The 20189-nt window shown below is 37.5% G+C and overlaps 2 protein-coding genes across 4 annotated transcripts in view; one reads left to right on the top strand and one right to left on the bottom strand.

Moving 5' to 3' along the window:
- Nucleotides 1-77: 77 nt before the first annotated feature.
- LOC122864924 (transcription termination factor 1, mitochondrial) lies at nt 78-3309 on the bottom strand. Of its 3 annotated transcripts, none has more exons than XM_044172718.1 (2): nt 3183-3309; nt 78-2229 (listed from the first exon to the last, which is right to left on the bottom strand). In XM_044172718.1, the coding sequence occupies exon 2, from the start codon at nt 2178-2180 to the stop codon at nt 1020-1022; it is 1161 nt and encodes a 386-aa protein (XP_044028653.1). In that variant the 5' UTR covers nt 2181-2229; nt 3183-3309; the 3' UTR covers nt 78-1019. The 3 variants fall into 3 exon arrangements, with proteins under 3 accessions (XP_044028653.1, XP_044028652.1, XP_044028654.1); XM_044172717.1 differs by having other exon boundaries at nt 3176-3295; XM_044172719.1 differs by lacking the exon at nt 3183-3309 and adding an exon at nt 2859-3156.
- A 4853-nt stretch (nt 3310-8162) lies between these two features.
- Nucleotides 8163-20189, top strand: part of akap9 (A kinase (PRKA) anchor protein 9) — a 67602-nt gene continuing 55575 nt past the window's right edge. The window contains 2 exon segments of the mRNA XM_044172686.1: nt 8163-8407; nt 16911-17183. Coding sequence (XP_044028621.1) covers nt 8357-8407; nt 16911-17183 — 324 coding nt within the window. The 5' untranslated portion in view covers nt 8163-8356.

Genomic DNA, 20189 nt, shown 5'->3' with positions numbered 1-20189 from the left:
AACAAACAACTAATATCAGTAATTACATATTTATGAATAAACTAACTAAGAACTGGAATTATGATTGAAACATGTAGTTGGATGTTATGCCTTTTCTTTTCTTTTTTTTGATCTCACTTTTATTTCAAGATTGCATCTTCACATGAATTCCAAGAGCAGCTCTCAACATGTAATGGTTTACTGTATCTTTGACCAGGAAAAATAATAATCTCTCAGAGCAATGCATGTGCATATCAAGGGGAAGGGAAATTTTAGCAGCTGGCATTGTTACAAAAATAACATTCTTGTCAATAAATTACTAGATAATAGAGCTGAAACGATTAGTCAATTAATCGATTAGTCAATCGACAAAAAATTAAGCAGCAGCTGTCTTGATAATTGATTAATTGTTTAAGTCATTGTTCAAGCAAAAATGCCAAATATGTCCTAGCTTCTCAATTGTAAGGATTTGCTGCTTTGTTGCCTTACGTGATAGTAAATTGAATATCTTTGGGGTTTTGGATCAATGGTTGGACAAAACAAGCAATTTAAAGAAGTACCTTACAGTAAAGGAAATTGTTTTTCTCTATTTTCTGACATTTTAGAGTCATCAGAGAAGTCAGAAATCATATTCTAGTTACTACATGAACAAATAAAATCTTGAAACTAGGGATGCGCCAATTGCGAAATTCTGGGCCGATACCAATGTTTAAAATAACAATTTGGCTGATACCAATGTTTTTATGTTCTTGTTTATTTTTTTGTTATTTATTCCCCCTTTTGTGCCAGGGAAACAAAGAAATCTACATTATAGAAAAATAACCCTAATAACAGCCCTTCATTACACTATCTTTGAATGAGCATCCTATTTGCCGATAGGCCGATAGCAGTCAACAAGGCGAATATCGGCTGATACCGATGTTCGGCCAATATATTGGTGCATCCCTACTTGAAACAAATAAAACATGATTATCCTGAAGCCAAGTTCAAGTAAAAGCAGCTTCCAACATTATGTAACATCATAATACAGACAGCTACATTCAGTCATCTGGTGGGGCAGCAAGTTTTTCTATCTTTGCATCAAACCGTTTTCGGCTGGAGTCTAGGATGTTGATGCCATTCTTCTGGAAGTCATATCCCACTCTCTGCAGCTCCTCTAGTCGCCCTCTAATGTTCTGTGTGCTGTAGTCTAAAACCTTGGGCTTTTCCATTATCTGCTTCACTGTTATTCCCCCTTTTAGGAGACAGTCCAGTTTAGAGCTCAGAGTGTCCGGCCCAATGTACAGAACCATTGGATAACTGATGATCAGATTTTTTATGTCGGCATTACGACAGCCAAGTGAAACCATCTTCTGCTGGAGACTGTTAAAATTCTTTTTCAGATATTCATTGGAAAGATCCAGAATTTCTGCCCCAGGACCTTGAAGAAGAGCAAGCAGTTCTGAATCGCTCAACTTTAGAGAAGCTCTCAGGATATCAATGTTTGTCTTGACTCTCTTAGTGCTTCGGATGAGAATGTAAAGGTTTCTGGATATGACGGCTTTAGGAAACTGCTCTGGATTCTTCCCGCCGAGTGTGGCACAGATGTCTTCCAGGAACTCCACCATCTGCCTGTTGAGCTCTAAACTGTTGGAGAATGTCCGCGGCGCTGTGGTCAGCAGCCGATGGAGGTCTTTGGTGTTCAGTCCCAGCGAGGTGAGAAAAGCTATGTTCTTCTCCAAGTTACCATTATCACTGGACCGGAAGAAAGACTCAGGGGAGCGATCCAGGATGCTCACAATTTCTGAATCAGTCTTGAAGATGTTTCTCCACAGCTCCCAGCGCTGTTCCAAGTGTTCAATCGAGCGAGTGATAGCGCGGGGATAACGGGATATGATGCCGGCGATTACTTTGCGGCTGGCACCTTTGCCTTGCAGAAACTGAGCGAGACCTTGCTCATTAGTGAAGGCTTTACGCAGCACCCCAGGCTGACGCTGGCGTGCCATCTTCACATCAACTCCCAGGAGATTCAGGTTCTCCAGCAGAGATTCATTCTCTGGGTTCACCGGCGGCTTTGGCTCATTACTTTTTGTAGGGGCACTGCAAAGCCTCCTGGGAAGGCCGGTTGATGTCAACTGCACCGGAACGAGCCCCAAAAATCGCTGCAATGTCACTGACCGATGGAGGCTGAGGAGAGCCCTAAATCCAGATACTGCTGCCATTTTTAATAAGGAGGGCTACACTGGAACATCACCGCCAGTGTCAGTGGACCTAAAAGAAGAAACATGGCATATTTAGCTGAAAAAGAAACAAACACGAAACAAAATAATAAGAAAGAAACTAAAGAAACAAGACTATCATAGCCAGTTGGTCATAAACAGCGCACACCAGAATAATGTTTGTAATAGGTTACTAATAGGTAATAATGAGGACATCTTTGACTATCATTTAACTAGCAATTACCTAATGTTGCAGTGGTGGAATAAGTACTCAGATCCTTTACCTTTACAGATCCTTAAGTAAAAGTAGCAAAACCACACTATAAAATCCTCTATTATTAGAAAAAGTAAGTACTTAAGTAAAAGCAAAGTATTATCAGTAACATGTGCTTAAAGTATCAACAGTTAAATTAAAGTACTTGGCCCATGTCAGTGTGTTATATACAATTTTTACAAATGTTACATATTATTGGATTAAGTATTGATGCCCTAACATGTCTGCAGCTAATTTTAGCTACTAACAATGCATCATATTATATTTGTCATTCAGATTGTGTATGTAAACTCTGAATCTGCAAGCTAGGCCTAACTCGTGACTACAGCTGTCAGATAAATGTAATGGAGTAAAAAGTCTGACTTTTCCATCTGAAATTAAACCTGTAGTATAAGAAAGTAAGTTACCTCAAAAGTATACTGAAGAACTGTGAGAGAAACAGGTAATGTTGAACCTGTCGCAGGACCCGTCATTCTGTTACATACAAGCTAACATGTATAATACTTAATACTAAGAGTTATTTATTACATGCAGTACGACTGACATCAACGTGAAATCTCTCTCAGTAGGTCGCAGAGAAGTTCTCCTGCCATCGGTACTTTCAATATTCATCCGTTGAGGAACTTTATCGCCCCAAATGAAACTGTTACCACGTACAATTTATTATCAATGTATCAATGTCTCAAGCCTTAGTCTTCTTGTGCGAATTAAATTAAACACATACCACATACGTTTGGTTTCTCTCGGTTGACCCCCTATATGCTGGTGAGATGGGCATCTTTGACAGTCCTGTCCGAATCAGAGCGGAAACGTGACACTTCAAAAAACTCTCGCGAGATTTGTCATCCGAGAAAAAACTCCAAACGGAGGAATGTTGCTAGCTATATTAGCGCCACCTAGCGTTGTGGAGTTAAAATGGATTTTATGTTCACTTTCAACCACTAGATGGAAACAAAGGGCTTGCACAGTTTCCATGAATTAATGATATAATCAGAAACAAATCGAAATAAGATGCTGTTTGGATTGACTGGTTACTTTTTACACTGGTCACAATAATGTTATAGTCTCCATTATGCAAGCACTGTGAGGAGTACAACCCAAAAATGGTTGCAGGGCCATAAGAAGGATTAAACACTACACACATATGTTCTGTGTCTGTATTTCATTATCATTATTTCCCCCTAATTTTTCAATTCAATTCACTTCTCAGTTATATTTTCTGTACATTTTAGCTCCATAATTGATGGTATAAATTGTTCACAGCCTTCTTCACACTGCCACGATGTAGTTCTGGTGTGGATACGCAAAATTCCTTCGTTATATTTTGATTTAATTTAATAATATTTGCCTACAATTAGTCAAATTAAGAAAATAAACAGTCTAAAAAAAACAGAACCAGCCATCAAAATTCACCATTCATCATTTGTGTGTACATGAAGAACTTAGGTCGTTAAAACCCCCAATTTCACAGAAACGACATAAAGGGCATGACCTCTGTGTTCTCAATGGAGACGACCCTGAATAATTGCATTGCTATTTTGCACAGAATGTACACTGTAAATAAGTATTTAGTGACTTTCAAAACCCTCAGAGTGCAATCCGATTTACCAGTCCATTCATGGCTGTATTATGACAGCTAGCAAGCTTAATGTTTTCAGTGTAATTATAAAAATACTAAGCTGAATAGTATATTGGACTGTGAGTTACAGGCATTAATACTGATTTCATGTCAGACACACAGCTGACGTTCTTGTATGCCCATGAGGAACAAGAGAGCATTTGCCATGTGGTGCGGCTCACAGCTTAACACTGAAAAACCTACTGACCCATTGCCTCTCTTTACTGATGAGTCCCACCACTCATGAATATTTTAATACAGCACACTGATATCTTCATTATGCAAATGAGCCCCCCCCCATGCTGCTCTAAGATTGAAGTGAGTATAATGTTTTAGTCAGAACAGCTTCCTTCATGATAGTCTCAATTTTATTTTGTCTCAAAATACAGTTTATTTTTAATTACCACACAAAGTTCAAAAGCACTTTTGCCTGTATTTGCATAACGATGTGATGGAGAGCAGCTCTTATTGCCTATGTTTCTGCCTGTTTCAATCATTTGAAATGTAAGACAAATGATGAGTGGAGAAATGTGGAAGACACAAGAAAGAAGACTGCTCCTATACTAATAAGAGAGAAATAATTTTCTCATTTTCATGTTACATCTTTTGCACTTTATAGTGTCTTATTGCTGCTTCCATTGTCACATGTTACACTTAGTTGCCAGTTTATTAAGTACACCTAGCTAACACTATAATGCAATGTAATACAGTTAGTTAGTTTGTTTTTATTGCCGTTGTCATGCCAGACATTTGGCCCATGCATCTTCAGGTAACACAGACAAAAACCAAAAGAAAAAAATATCAGTTACAACATTATATGTACTTCTCTTTGCTTTTATATAACATATTTATGTAAAAAGATTCAAATAACTGCAGAAAAAGAACAGAAATACTAAAGGGCTTAAGTTTATCCTGATAAAGACGTTTTTTCCCCTCATCTCCTAGACTTTCTCCAAATAACCTGCTAATTTCCATGTTTTATTTTCTCTATCATTGAGATGACACAATACAACAGTATTGCAGTGTTCTATAGTGTAGAATACTGGTTGTATACCTGTTTGTTGAAACTGTTTTAAATGGGTGTTGATTCAAATTTATAGTGTTTAAAAGTGTTTCTACTGTTTTGTCCTCCCTTTTACCTCAGTGGAGGTAGGATTTACAGTATTGTACAGCTGTTGTTTTAGACTGGGTTAATTTTAGACAGGTGTACCTAATAAACTGGCAACTGAGTGGTTCTCCTTCCATCCGGGATGCTATTATAAAAAGCATGGGTGTCTAAATGTCTTTATATATAATCATAGCTAATATCCATTTTCTCTTGCTATCTTTCCATTTGTTTTTGCTTTTCTAATTCCATTTTAATTTCAGTGTGCCTATTTTCTCGCTCCCTCTGAACCTCTTGGAAACGTTCAGTGAATTTATGTGTTTCTTCCTGCACAAATTTGTTTGCTGTTGTGTTTTTAATATTAAATGGAATTCTATCCCAGTCCATTTGTTGTGGTCCACTCGGTAAAGTTGCTTGGGTAACTGCTGACACAGTACTCCTTCAGTAAATCAATAATTTAGAAACTGCCGAAACTTTCAAACGTTCATAGACGCTGTTGCACAACCATCGAGTGTTCACAGGTGGGATCAAATTGGTAAGAATGTCCAAAAGAAGATGGGTGGAATTCAAAATCTGCCAGACTATAAGCTGTTCAGCTCCTGTCAGCCGAAGACACAGAGCATCCTCTCCTGCTGCTGCTGGTATGTTTTAAATGTTTCTAAGAAGCAGGAGAAACTTTCACATTTTGGTAACTTATGTGAATGCAGCAGGTTTTCTATGCGGAAGTCATATTTTTTATGAACCTTATTGAAACACAAGGTGACAGGTCTATGGCCGGCAAGAGTACTTTATTTTAAAGATGTTTTTACATTAACCATTTTGTTCCCACTAGGGCCATAGCTTCAATTTAGGACAAACACTGTGTTGTTTCTGTGAATTTTGAGGTTTTTAATTTTTAATAACAATAATAATAACTTGCATTTTTATAGTGTCTTTCAGGGGACCCAAGGAGCTTCACACATAATTAGACATTGCAAATACACAGACATTACACAAGATATATATGTTTTTAGACTCAAGATCTTAATTTGTCTGTTTTAAAAGGGTAGTATCTGATATGAGATACTAGTATCTCAAATATCTCTCCACCAGAAAGATATTCCTGGCAATGTTTTCACAGAAAATGTAATTGCACAATTAAACAAACAAAGAAAATGATGCTGGGGGAATTTGGACTAAATAAAGTAGCCTAATAACAAAGTTTATTTGTATAGTTTTGTGCTTTACACAAAACAAACAATAAAAACAAAGATATAGGAATCAAACAAAGGAAAAAATCAGCAGCACTTCTAAATTTCTTGCGATGGCCCTGATTATCACTGGTTCCAGACCTGATTACGCTGATTACATCTCCAATTTGTTCAGGATTCATGTAGAAGAATGACTGAATGAAGTGAGCCAAAATGACAGTTCAGTCTGATTATCAGGACAGGTTATCACTGATGTTTAAGCTATATCCTGAAAATGTCTGCAGAACAGATACAGGGAAAGCATTCAGCTCACAAGTGACAATGACCTGTTCTAATGATAATGATACATATAGACTATTTGTAGATTAACTATCAATTCCACATGGAGTCTGTCTGTGAATTAAATATTGGCCATCCTGTCCTTTATCGCCTCCATCTGTCCTAGAAACTGATGCCAGTCTCTCATGTTACCTGCTGTCCCATTCAGCCAAGGAAGCTCAGATGTTTCCTTTTCAGAGGATTACTGTTGTTTGAAATGTGCTCAGAATAGCTCTTGCCATGATGTGAAAGGTGAGGTGATGGCTGAAGCCTTTATTAGTGAAAAATGCTGCTTTGTAATGAAAATATTTTGTGTTAAAAAAGAAAGCTCTCTACTGGGACAGCTCTGGCAACCTTTTCTCCCGTTACCATAGAAACTGAGCAGACGTTTTAAGCAGGACTCAGACTGCATATAATGCGGTGAAATTTATGACATTATGAAAATTTTGCAGTGGTGTCTGGATTTAGGGCTCTCCTCAGCCTCCATCGATCAGTGACAATACAGCAATTTTTGGGGCTTGTTTCAGTGCAGTTGACATGTTGATAATTATTATTATTATTATAATTATTTACAAAATTGCTGTACATTAAGACATTAAAGGATTCTTGCCATGTCTGTATTGCCACTACACATTCAGATTTTCTTCCACACCTCAGAGATCAAAACATGAGAAAAGACGAAGTAAATACAACAAAATAACAGAGCCATGTGGTTTATTTAAGACGTTTTAGACAGTCGACAACTGTTCAATTATTAGGCTGCAGTGTTGGAATGTAACAAAGTGCATTTACTGTACATGAATACAATTTTGAGGTACATGTACCTCCATTTAATGCCACTTTATACTTCTACTCCAGAGAGCAATATTGTACTTTTTACTCCACTACATTTATTTGCCAGCTGTAGTTAAGAGTTACTTTACAAATAGAGATTTTACATGCAAAACATGTAATGAAATAAAAAAAATACATGTTTTTTACTTTAATTACTTTAAAAATATGCTGGATTGCTGTAAATATATATACATTTCATTATTATATATATATATATCTATATATATATCTATATATATCTATATATATATATCTATATATATATATAGATATATATATATCTATATATATATATATTAAAATGCTGCTTACACGTTAATGCATCAATAACAGTATTCCAATAATATATGTGATAAATATAACACTTTGAACATGGCCAGTTCGCATAATGAATAATTTTGCGTTTGATACTTTAAGTACATAGTGTTGCTAATACGTAAGTATATTTACTTGCCGTGGTATTGCTACTTTTACTTAAGTAAAATATCTAATTATTTCTTCTATCACAGATTAAAACTGTAAAACTGGGTGGTAAACATTTGGATAGAGAATAATAGCGACATTTCTGACAGCACGTGAAGGCAACACTGGTGGAATGCCAGGGGGCGTGGCTGTGAAGGCACCTACACGACGTCATCATAGTTGGGTCTCATGTTTACGTGGAAAACATGGCGGCGGACTACCAACAAGGAGACAGAACCTAGTAAATGCGAGTGGAAGTGTGTGGCAGCGAGCTGGAAGCCAGACGAGAGATATTTAACCGTTAGTTTATTTATAGATTGTGCTCGCTGATATTTCTTATGAAGCAGTTTCCCTCTTGTTTTAGCCACTGGGACCGCGATGATGGAAGACGAGGAGAGGCAAAAGAAGCTGGAGGCCGGCAAAGCAAAGGTAGGATTCTCTGTTTTTGGCGTTAGCATAACAAACTAACACTGCTATCACAGCTGTAAAGTAGTAACATAATTTTGTCGACAACTTATTTTCTTACGGCTGGGTCTGTCAGCTGTTTATTTGTCTCCCCTCCCCTTCTTATCCCCCTCTCAGCTGTCAGTCCCAGCAAACATGCGCCCCGCTCTGACAGCCGGGGGTTGGCTTGCCGGGGTGTTAGCATAGCTACTGCTAGCCACAGGCTCCTTTGTCACGCTGCATGTCTTAACGTTACTCCAGTGTTTCATTTTACTTTTCTCAAACTGGCGTGTAGGAGTGTGCCAATGCCAACTTAAGCACCCACAAGTCAAGCCGTCACATTGATATCCAAGGGTTATAAACGCCACCTGAAGGGAAGCTGACAGGCGGGTGTAACAGGATTTACAGGACATAACCCCACTAGGTAGAGCAAACATTGCCCCACATGCCAAACTTGTGCTACATTGACTTTATCAACCAGCAGCATCAACATTTAGGTCAGGAAAAAAACCTACCAATCCATTAATGGTTGCAAAACAATGCTGCTACAAAGAAGGATAATGCTGGACTTTATTTTGCCTTGGAAAGCTGCATTGATGCCCATGTCAGTTGTTTCATGTGATAAATGGCAATGAAATAAATGGTACACTGCTCTGTCTGAGCTATGCTTACTCACTGTTTATAACTTTAACTGGTGAGGTATTGTATAACCTGGCAGCAGCTCTATTATTGATATTTGTCTACCCAAACATCTTGGGTATGAATTATGTCAATAAAATGCCTGCAAGGAGATCTTAACAATATAATATATTATCAATGGAAGCTGGTCAGACTGCCATGTGCTCTGTGTGTTCCGACCTCCACTTTAGGCATAAAATAGATAATGTACAGTACAGATAATAACACACTCTGAAGACATGTGGCTAATTGGATCAAGCTTATGAGCAATCGAGAGAGGAATTAAATTAAAAAAAAATGTTCTCAATAGTCTTACAAATTCACAAATAGTTGTTTGTCACTATCACTCTCACATCACTCTTTAAATTACAGTCCAGCTGTGAATCTCTACAAACATACATTTACAAAGAATTGGTATTGAGAATTTGAATGAAATCTGTCAGGCAGACTCGAAAAGGTGCTATACTCCAAACGTTTTCCATCTTGACACTGCAGAGAAAGATCGAATACGCTGTGTGTGTCTTTAGGTTACTCCAGGTTTCATACTGGAGCTGGTGCTCTGGCTTTTAGGTTAGCACAGTGGGAGAGACCATGAGAAAGACCATCTCCGTGGTTTTGGCATTTTGGTTTATAAAAGGCTTCTCTGTACTGAAGGAAGATTTAACTGCAGTACCATGTCACCATGTCCTCACATGCAGGCGAGAAACTTCACAAGATATTTCACTAAATAACACATTGATAATGGTTAGCAGGGATATCCAGGACATTATTATTTGTTCTAATAGCTTCCCAGACTCAGACTGGATCTTGTAAGCTCAGATTGAGTCCAAGCTGATATATGTCTGAGTCAATCAGTAAGCTATGCAGAGTGTTTAGACAATGACATAACCCACTGCATCTCTAAACTTCCAAACCTTAAGAAAAAATATTTAAACTTGTTGTTTTAAATATTAAATGAAAGAGTCTGTGTGGCCTACATTTTGCCTCAAAATTGAACAGAAATTGATTATGGTGATAGTTCAGAAAAGTATGACATTGTCAGCTGCTGTGATTTTTCCAGTTTGAAGCAAAGACCAGTGACAGTGGCTAGCTAATGTGCTTTTTGAATCAGGTATTGGCAGAGTGTCTGAGTGAAGGGAGAACTGTCAATCATCTATTGTATAGCCTGCTTGAAATAATGTCTGTCCTAAGTAAGTGCCTGTTGAGTCATACCAGACTATGAGCAAAGCATAAATTGTGGGCTGGTGTTGCCAAGCTATGGTTCCAATGTACTGGTGCTTTCACTTGCACTTGTCTCTGTGGCAAAATGGGCCATATTGACAAGTGCATCACCAGCATTGTGGAGTTACTCGTGCAAGACTTTGGCTCAGTTCTCCAGTTACATGGTAGATAAGGAGTTTCATTTTTTGGAGACTGTTGTTGAAAAGCACTGGAAACTGCAGTGATATGGCACCTTTTACAATCACCATGGGGGAAGGCTTTGACTTTAACATTATCTCCCTGTTACTTTCTTTCTACCAATTTCAGGTCCTCGCTGTATAAACCCAGACTCCTAGAGGTCTTTGTAAAGTCACCTTAAAGTGCCCCTCACAAGAAGAAATTGTGTAAATTTCCTGTGTAGTTCAGTGCAGTTACATTTTATCAACTGAAACACTATATATACAGTACATATATTTTATGTGAATGGTTGTCTCCAATAAAGGTTGAGATGGTGGCTTCTTCTACTCTCCTTCTTTTTACTGTCAGAGGGGTCCCTCCATTGAATGAAATTCACTTTTAATGTGGATTTTCCCTTGTACTTTTTTATCTTTAGACCAGTCCTGTTCTGTCTGTCCGTAAGTAGGTTTTCTTTCAGCCTAAAGGTCAGTGTCACTGTCAGGCAGCATTGGAGGTTTTGAGGACAGCAAAGGTACAAGTTGATCTACTTAGCTTAGGCCTGAATGGTTAATCCTTTAGGTGACTAATCATGGATGTGCCCTGCACACCACTCTATGTGATGAATAGACTTTGAACACCATGGTTTATTCAGTTTATTAATTGGCTTATTTGACACTGGAGAGTTTTACTTTTAGGCTGCTGTAATCTTTATCATTCCTATATGTTTGAAAATGTAACACTGAATACTTTTGAAGCTCTTGTAATGTCTGTACCGCTTGAGAAGGGATTGCCAGGTGATTAATTGAATGTGATAGCTGTCCAGTTTTAACTAGCTACAACCTGAATGATGACTGAAACTAACTTTCTGTGCAGTTCTAGAAACTTTTGTTGTGACTAAAGTGAGCCCTTTCCCCTGTTTTTTGATATTTACAAAAACTTGTTTTTCACTTGAGGCAGCAGCGTAACCGCATCACGCAGAAAAGCTCTAGAAGAAAATGTCGATGAATTCTGAAGCTGCAGTTGCACACCACAAATGATAACTGATAGTATAGATACCATACCATGCAAGAGGTTGTTTGTGTTTCACTTTCTTTATGAGAGGAAAGGTTTTCAGATAGGAACAAGGCTAGTTTCTGGACACCCAAAATAGCTAATTCATCACAGCTTTAGTGCCAACAGTTTGTTTAAGATTAAGACTGAACACTTAGGATGTATTCACACCAGAATGCTTTTTGCAGTTTTTTCAGTCTCTGAGTTTGTTTTGTTTGTTCACACATTACAATTTTTATGCCAATCTGGTTTGCACCAAATAACAATCTTGAAAGTGTTAAGTCACGATTGTCTTCCAGATGAACTGTGCTTTGAACAAACTACAGAAAACAACCCCAAGATGCTACTTTGGTGTATAAGGACTTAAGAAAGCCCAGCACATGAAATAGGATGAGGACATGCAACAGTCGTCCGGTAGGCTAGATTCAAACCCAGGATGTTGCACCTACATGCCATACACTTCAGCTGGCCAAAGTCCAGCATATAGTTGAAGTTACTGAGCCTGGAACAGGATGAGTTGTAATAAAAAAAATATATAAAAGTCCCATGCCACTTTGTTGTACATGAAAAAGCAAGTAAAAGAAGCATCAGAGAGAGTGTCTGTTGCTGTTCTTCTATAAGGTGGGTTGGGTGTAATGCATTGGTCTTGTGTATATTCCTTTTGAGCTCATTGGAGTAGCAGCCATCTCCAAAAGGTCGGCTTACATCCTATGTCTGCGAGATGCATATGTACATATATAAATTATAGCCAATTCTGTGTCTGGAGCCTCTTGAACAGACAAAGCTCCACCCGCTACAGTAGTCATGAACCAGGGTGGAGCACAGGTTGCTGTTGCTTTGTTTTCAGGGCTATAAGCTGTTGATTGCTAACTGGAATGTGAGTGAAAAGGATTTTTGCCCTCACGTAGCTGGGTGTTGACTAACACAGCGTTGCTGGCAGTCTCATGGACACATGACACTGAACGCTGTGAGCTTCCCTCCTGGGTTCCACTGCACTGCTGTATTTCAGTATTGCTTCAGTATTTTTAGCAGTGAGTCTCACAGGCATCAAACAAACTACAGAAAACCACTTTGTTACTTATTTAAAGACACCTTTTGTAAATAATACTTTTAAGCATTATATTAAGCATCAGATGTACTAAACTACTTTTTCAATTGTGATAATGTGCTTAAAACAGACTTGTGCATTCAGCATGCTTTTTCCTGAGGCATAAAAATTTTTTCATACTTCATCAATTCACAAATGCTACAGAGTTACTGATGTTGAACTGTGATTGGTCAGCTTTGTTCCTCACTTATCATCATGCATCACACAAGGCTGTCATATGTTTTTTTTTAATTTCTATTAAAACTGGGCTATTTTAAGTAAAGTTTCATTGTGTATTGATTTTTGCACTTTTAGGTGCAAACATTGCTGTGATGTGTGTGATAGGTGTGATTTCTAGTTAAAGCCTGAAGATCAAGATGCTAGCGAGGCAGAAGGTATTGTTGTATGTACTATGTACGAGTGGGCGACATGGATAAAATATTCTGTATGGTTATTGTAACTTGTGATATTGATAGATCTCATGATATTGTCAATTTTCTGCTAAATCAATTGATAAACTGTTCATTGATGAAATAACCAGAGACACCTTTAATAAACACTTATTAAAGGGAGAGCCCCCTCAGTATAAACACTAAAAACTCTTGTGGTAAACAAATATACGTCATCTAATGAAATAGGCCTATATTGTGTTATCATCTAACCCTACTACAATGTGTGTTATGTGTAATGTCCCCAAACTGAAGTTTTGTTTGCATTTCCGCAATTTCTAAAGTTACATAAGTAAAAGACTTAGATGTATAAAAAACAATCAAAAGACATACATAAACACACATCAGTGCTCATCCTGACTATGAAAACATTGTTTTTGGTAGCTCAGCTCCTTTGAGTAACGCCAGATTGTAATTGCAGCTCACAGCTGCAAAAAAAAATCAAAAAGGATGTTGTTGTCGATGCTGTTAGTCAGCTACTATTAAACATGGATAAAAAAAAAAGCCTGTGTAAAAATATGCCTGTGTAAATGTTTTCAGACAGCAGATGGTGATACACCTACGTAGTCTCTGTTTTCCCAGATGGTGATATGCAGCTACACAGGCTCCAGTACTCCATATGCTCAGCCAATGCTCTGTTCTGCCCAGCCAAATAGTACAGCCTGCAATGATAAGCAGCTGAGCGAAAGGCCGGGTTTCCCGATTCTTTTCCAAAACTCAGGGTGATTTCTGCTGGCATGTCCACTGCATATGGCACACTACTGCTAGTAGTCTCTCTGTCATTGTAGTCACCAGATTCTCCATCCTGTAAGACTGGCATTCACTCATATCTCTTTCTGTGTACCCTGGTATTTGATGAATAAAGCACTTCTGGAAACACTGATAGATGGGTATATTTGGATGAGGGGTGGGGCGTGTGTGGAGGTGCAGAGTCACAGATCAGAAGCCCTTAGAGCTTTTAAGCTGCGTGTTGTAGGTGGGGGACGTGACCATGACGCCCACTCTCTGCTCTGTCATGTCGGCCTCTAACCTTTTGTACAGCATCACAAAACCAGACTTGTCAAAAAGTGCTTACTTTTATGCTGACTGCTGCTACGGGAGTGGGGGTTTGCCAAAGAGGTGCATAAAATCTGTGCTGCATGTCTTGCATGTCAGGGAGGGCAAAGTAGAGCTGCAACGACTAATCGATTAGTCGATCAACAAATAATTAATCGGCAAGTATTTTGATAATCTATTAATCGTTTTAGTAATTTTTCAAGCAAAAACGCCAAACATTTGCTGGTTCCAGCTTCTCAAATGTCAGAATTGGATGCGTTTTCTTTGTGATGTATGATAGTAATCTAAATATCTTTGAGTTTTGGACTGTTGTTTGAATAAAACAAGTGATCGAAAGAGATCACCTTGAGCTGTGGGAAATTTTAACAGGCATTTTTCACTATTTTCTGATATCTTATAGACAAAACAATTGAATTGATGAATCAAGAATTGTATCAGCAGATAATGAAGATAATCGTTTTGTAGTCAGTCAGTGTTACTCACCACCACGTGTGGATCCTTGAGGCTTTACATGCATATTAGATTAATTAAGTTTCCTCCTCGCAAAACATTTGCAAGTCAGATTTTTTGAAAAATTGGAGACCTACATTGTTTACATCCATGTTACCTTGCCAACAGTCGTCTTCTTCCCAGCCTTTGCCAGCATGTTGGTGGTTTTCTTGGCATATACCTGGAGATCAGTGGAATAGTGTGAAACCAATGGCAGGAATGTGTATCACATCACATGCATGTGTGTCCTCGTCCACTCATAAAAACATTGCTACATAGCGCTACTAGTGGTCGAAAACTCCACAGGGTACCATTAACTGATATTTAGGGGTGGGTGATATGACCATAATATACCTTAAAATTATATAAATGTGTCTACTGTCAGAGATTTTGCTGTACGATTTAAACTGTACTTTACCTTTTTAATATTTCCAGGTGTATTACGAAGTTGATTGCAATGTTGCAAAGTGAGCAAGACTGTTTGGTTTGATTACAGTATGACTTTTGCATTATCGTGATAAAGTTTCTCGATTTCTCAGGCTTTTAATCACTGGATAAGACAAAAACAAACATTCCCATTTGGTTATTTTATCCATAAAGAGTTTCTCAGTTGAAGCATGAAAGTTCATGACCTTGACCTTGGAAATAGTAGTTTGATGAAATCTCCACTCAAGGTCCACCTACTAGCTTGGTTAAGAGCTATATCACATGGTTTCTCATGGATTTACTATATCACAGTGAAGATCAATATCTCAATATAAAATGACATATGATGCAATATAGGATTTAATCCGTATTGCTCATACTGACAATTTGATACACAGTTTATGTGGGGTTATTACTTCTGCCATCGTGTACATGGACATTTCCAGGGCAGGTGAGCAGGCATTAGCACGGTATCCTTGGCAACAGTCTGTCTATATCTATGGCAATCCATGCAACACCTGTGGTGTGACACCTGTAGCTGCTGCTGTCGGCCCCGCTCAGCCGTCTATTTGCTGTCACTGGTTGCTCATACATAATACATACCAGTAGTACTAACTGTGTAATTAGTATCATAATTTCCCTGGTGATGTAAAATACTCCCTTTTACTTTTGTACTGTTTAAATTTGGCTTATATGTGTGAAAGAAAGAGGGAGAATGAGTAGTTGGAAATTAGATCTGTTTAGTATGTGTACTTGTACTACGAGTGTGACTTCAGAACTATGTGTTTCAGTTGGTCGTGTAAGTTTTTTTTATCAAAATAAAAAGAGGCCTGTGTCACAACATTATACAAATGATGAAAGGTATTAACATAAGATTACAAAATACATTTATGTTTTTGATTAGGGCCAGAAAATAAAGAATCTGTGTTGCATTAGTTGGTTAATTGGTTAGTTAAATGACCAAAATTTAATTGCTAATTGTTTTGGTAGTCGATTTTTGAAGCTTTGTCTTCTATGATAGCAAACTAAATATAAAGATTAATCAATAATGAAAATAATTGATAGTTGCAACCTTTCTTTGAAAAACAGATGACTGTTAAGTTTGCATTTTAAAGATTTAGTTTCTCTTCAGAGAGACAATTTATGAAAGTGATTGAGACAGGCCAATCAGCATGATGCTGTTTTGAAGATTAGGGAAGACATGTATGAAGTCCAATCCCAAATATGAAATGTAAATTAGCACAAGCACTCCACTTATTAAATTGATATTCAGTGGAGTGATTCTTGTACCCACTCAAAGTTATTTCTATCACGAATCCATGAATATTCATTTAAAATACTTCTCAGGAAACAAGAGCTGAATAAAGCAATGAATAACATTTTGAAAATGGTGAAGATAACGACAATGTTATTGGCTGTTTGGACAGATCATTGACATAGTTTAAACATGTAATCCCTTCAGTCAGGATTAGCACCTGGCACAGCAAGAGGCATGTGTCGGGTCATATGGACACAGGGGGGGAGGACTCACTTGGAGCGGGGAAGACGCCTTTTTGGGGCACACAATGTTTCGCTTGAGTTTCACCAAACTGTGTGGAGTAAGTTCATATGTTTTTTTATTTTTATTTTTGTTAGAAGTATAAACTCTGTGCTAGGCAGACTAATGAAGTTGTGAATTAGGAAAAAGCAGGTGGTTCTTGCCCTTAAGTCTGAGCATTAGGGTCAGATAAACAAAGATCTGAATGGAAGCTACGACCGGAAATGTAGACTAGAATAACACTTTAAAGGATGTTTCTTGAAATGTTTTTTTTTAACTTCCGAGCAGAAAGTGTAATTGTTATCTCTAACACTACCCGTTTCCCTCTTCCCTCTCCAGTTGGCTGAGTACCGTCAGAGAAAAGCTCATGCAGACTCCCAGAAGAAACAGAAAAAGAAGAAGAAAAAGAAGCCAGAGGAGGACTCGGAGGGGGATTCGCAGGGAAGGGTGGAGGTCGAGGCGGATCAGTCTGTGGGAGGAGAGGAGGGCTCAGGCGGAGGACAAGATAGATCACAAGAAGGAAATAAAGACCCACCCACCGCAGAGTTTACCTTCGCCAGGACACTGCGGAGTGGAGAGACTGTCAAGCATGACCAGACCTACACCATAGAGGTAGACACTTACTCATAACAATGTATTACTATCAGTAGTGATTACTGTAGGTGCCACATACAGAATACCAGTCTGTTCATTCCTTTTAATGCATAAGAAGGACTTGGACCATAGCTTGGAGTTGCTGGACAAACTGTACAAATTAGGCATCTGTTGCACTGAAACTCTATTATAAACTAAACCCTAAACTATTTTCATTATCGATTTGATTTGCAAATTATTTTCTGTTATTAATCGCCTAAAAGTTTTTGTCTATAAAATGTCAGAAAATACTCAAAAATGGCCATCAAAATTATATTAAGCCCAAATTGACATATTCAGATTTCTTGTTTTGTCCATACCACAGTCCAAAACCCAAAGATAGTCAGTTTGCTATTAAAGAAGACAGCAAATCTTCACATTTGAGAAGCTGAAACCAGTGATTTTTTTTTTTTTTGGTATTGTTGCTCAAAAAAATTACTTAAAATGATGAATCAATTATCAAAATATCTGCCAACTAATTTTCTGATGATTCTAATTGATTATTTGACTAATGGTTTCAGCTCTAAAATTACAATACAGAAATACTTGTAATTTTGTAATGAAATCTTAATTTATTTTAATACCCTAGAATGGCAACTGAGCAGATATAAGCTTTTATGGAGAACATGTGGACAAATTTATCAACATGAATGGTTGTTTCAGTGAAACAATCAACCTGCTTGAACAAAATTCAGGAAGGATTTCTGGGTGTTGCCATGTTTGAGTTGATGTGAAGAATAGATTCAGTCTCCAATCAAACTTCAGAACTTTTTTGAACATGCCCATTGTTTTTGTGATCTTTTTTTTAAAATTTAGATTTAAGAAAGTTTGGCAAGCCACAGAGAGAACATATGAGTGATATCTCAATTACTCATACATTAACCAAGGACTAAAATACATCTTGTAACAGTGAGACTAGTTTTAGATGACACCTCAAAATATATTAATTCACATCTTCATTCTCCATTCAGAATATTCCTCCAGAGATTAGTCTGTGGTTTTGCTAATAATAAGGTTCACTGTCTAAATGCTTTGAAACAACATTCAGCACAACAATTCTTTGAGTGATTCACAAGTCACACAAAATGCCACTTATATAAAATGTTTATTCATGAATCTGTCAGTAATTGTAGACATTTGGTGATAGGGTTATTTTGGACATATTTGATGCCTTTTTAGATATCAGTATTCCTCAGAAAAGTGTTTCTTCTGTCACTAATGCTGCAGTCTGATTTTATCAATGTACAGTCTGTCTGCTCCTTCCTTTAATTTTAAGAGCTGCAGGTTCATTTTATGGCATTAGTTTTGTTTTATTAACTTATAAGAGATTAATTCATAGTCGTAGGTCTGTGTGAAAGTGATCACTGCCCTCTCCAGAGTTTTGTTTCTGTTGTTTCCTGGAGCTTAATGAGCCCGCTGTAGCTGTCATGACAACCAGTCCCAGTGGGGGCACAGCACAGAGCAGCGATGTAGGATTTTCAGAAAAATTATTTGTTACCTTATTTCCTTTTAGAATTTTAAAATTCAGTGTTTATTAAACGAAAAGAGTCTAGGTGGAGCTGGAAAATTGCAGCCTTGTTTGTATTGCATATTGAGTCACACAGTTTAACCAAAACATACATTAAAACAAATATCGAATTCTGAGACCTTTACATCTTATTGAAAAAAATGTGTATGAATGACATTTGTCCACGGGCAAGCAAACACTTCAACATACATGAAGAATGAAAATTCTAATAATAAATGAATAATTACCTTGGTTTAAATGGAGCCAATCTTTCAAAGAAAAGCCTATTTTCCCAGAGGTTTTTACCAGGTAGCTTCTTGTCAAATTGTCAAGAAATTATGGATTCTCACAATTAGACCAAAATGCACCTTACCAGAAATCTAATTACTGAGACCCTTACACACAGGAAATGTATCGTTGATTTTGTATCATAACAGTGAAGTTTGGACTTTTCAAAATGCCTTTGACATTTTTTGGAGCACTCATCTAGTTGGCATTAGTGGTATTGTATCTTGAGACTTTTTGCTCGGAGGAGGCTACGGACTGTATGCTTTGATGTTGGAAAAGAGTCACTGGAAAACTTGAATGGAAGAGAAGAAAGAAGAACTTTATCCTATAATGTGAACAATTTGCTTTGATTAATGCTCAAGTACTGTTACGTTACAAGACTCCAACAGGGATACTTTGATTTTCTATGTTGGTGCAGAGCTGCTTTGATGGTCATTCTATTTTGCAGAGGATACACTCTGTTGTTTTGTTGGGTGTAAATTTAAAAAATTCACAAACTTCTGAAAGTTTTTGGTCATGCTGCAGATTTTCAACTGCTTAGTTCTTCCTTTGCATAATAGATCACTGACAGATAACATCATCAAGCATGCTATTTGAAACTTAACAACACAAGGATGATACAATGCAATGATGATGCATTCTACAAATTCATTTCATATTCACAAATACTACTGTAGCCCTTACAAGCCCTGCTTCTTGTAATTTAAAAAATGGTCAGTCAATTTAGTCAGTTTTTTTTCCTCATAAAAACCTTTTGAAAGGATAATTGGTATTTAGTCTGTAAGCTTTACAAACATACATAACCTTCAAACCTGCAATTAATTCCTATATTTTAACATAAATGGAAAAGTTGGAGCCTGAACATTCACTAGTCTCAATAATGATTCTGATAAATAAATATTCATCCACTTGCATTATTCTGCACGAAATCAGACAATCTAAAACAGTCTGCAAAAATATGCAGAGACCCGAGGGCTCTTACACTTTTTTTTTCTTGTCACTCAAGCCCTCAGTCTCTTTTATCAGCACTGTGTAGCCGCTCTTTCCCTGAACCCACTGTACATTCAATGCGGTACATGCCCACAAAACTACCGGTTGCCATGGAAACAGACAATTGCCTTTTAAACAGGTTGAGATGCGTCGGTCTGTGTGACCAATTCCTGTGGCCTTGCAACACTTTTTAGCAGACC

The sequence above is a fragment of the Siniperca chuatsi genome, linkage group LG17, assembly GCF_020085105.1.
Source record: "Siniperca chuatsi isolate FFG_IHB_CAS linkage group LG17, ASM2008510v1, whole genome shotgun sequence".
NCBI classification, from domain to species: domain Eukaryota; kingdom Metazoa; phylum Chordata; class Actinopteri; order Centrarchiformes; family Sinipercidae; genus Siniperca; species Siniperca chuatsi.
This window is presented reverse-complemented; position numbering and strand designations above follow the sequence as displayed.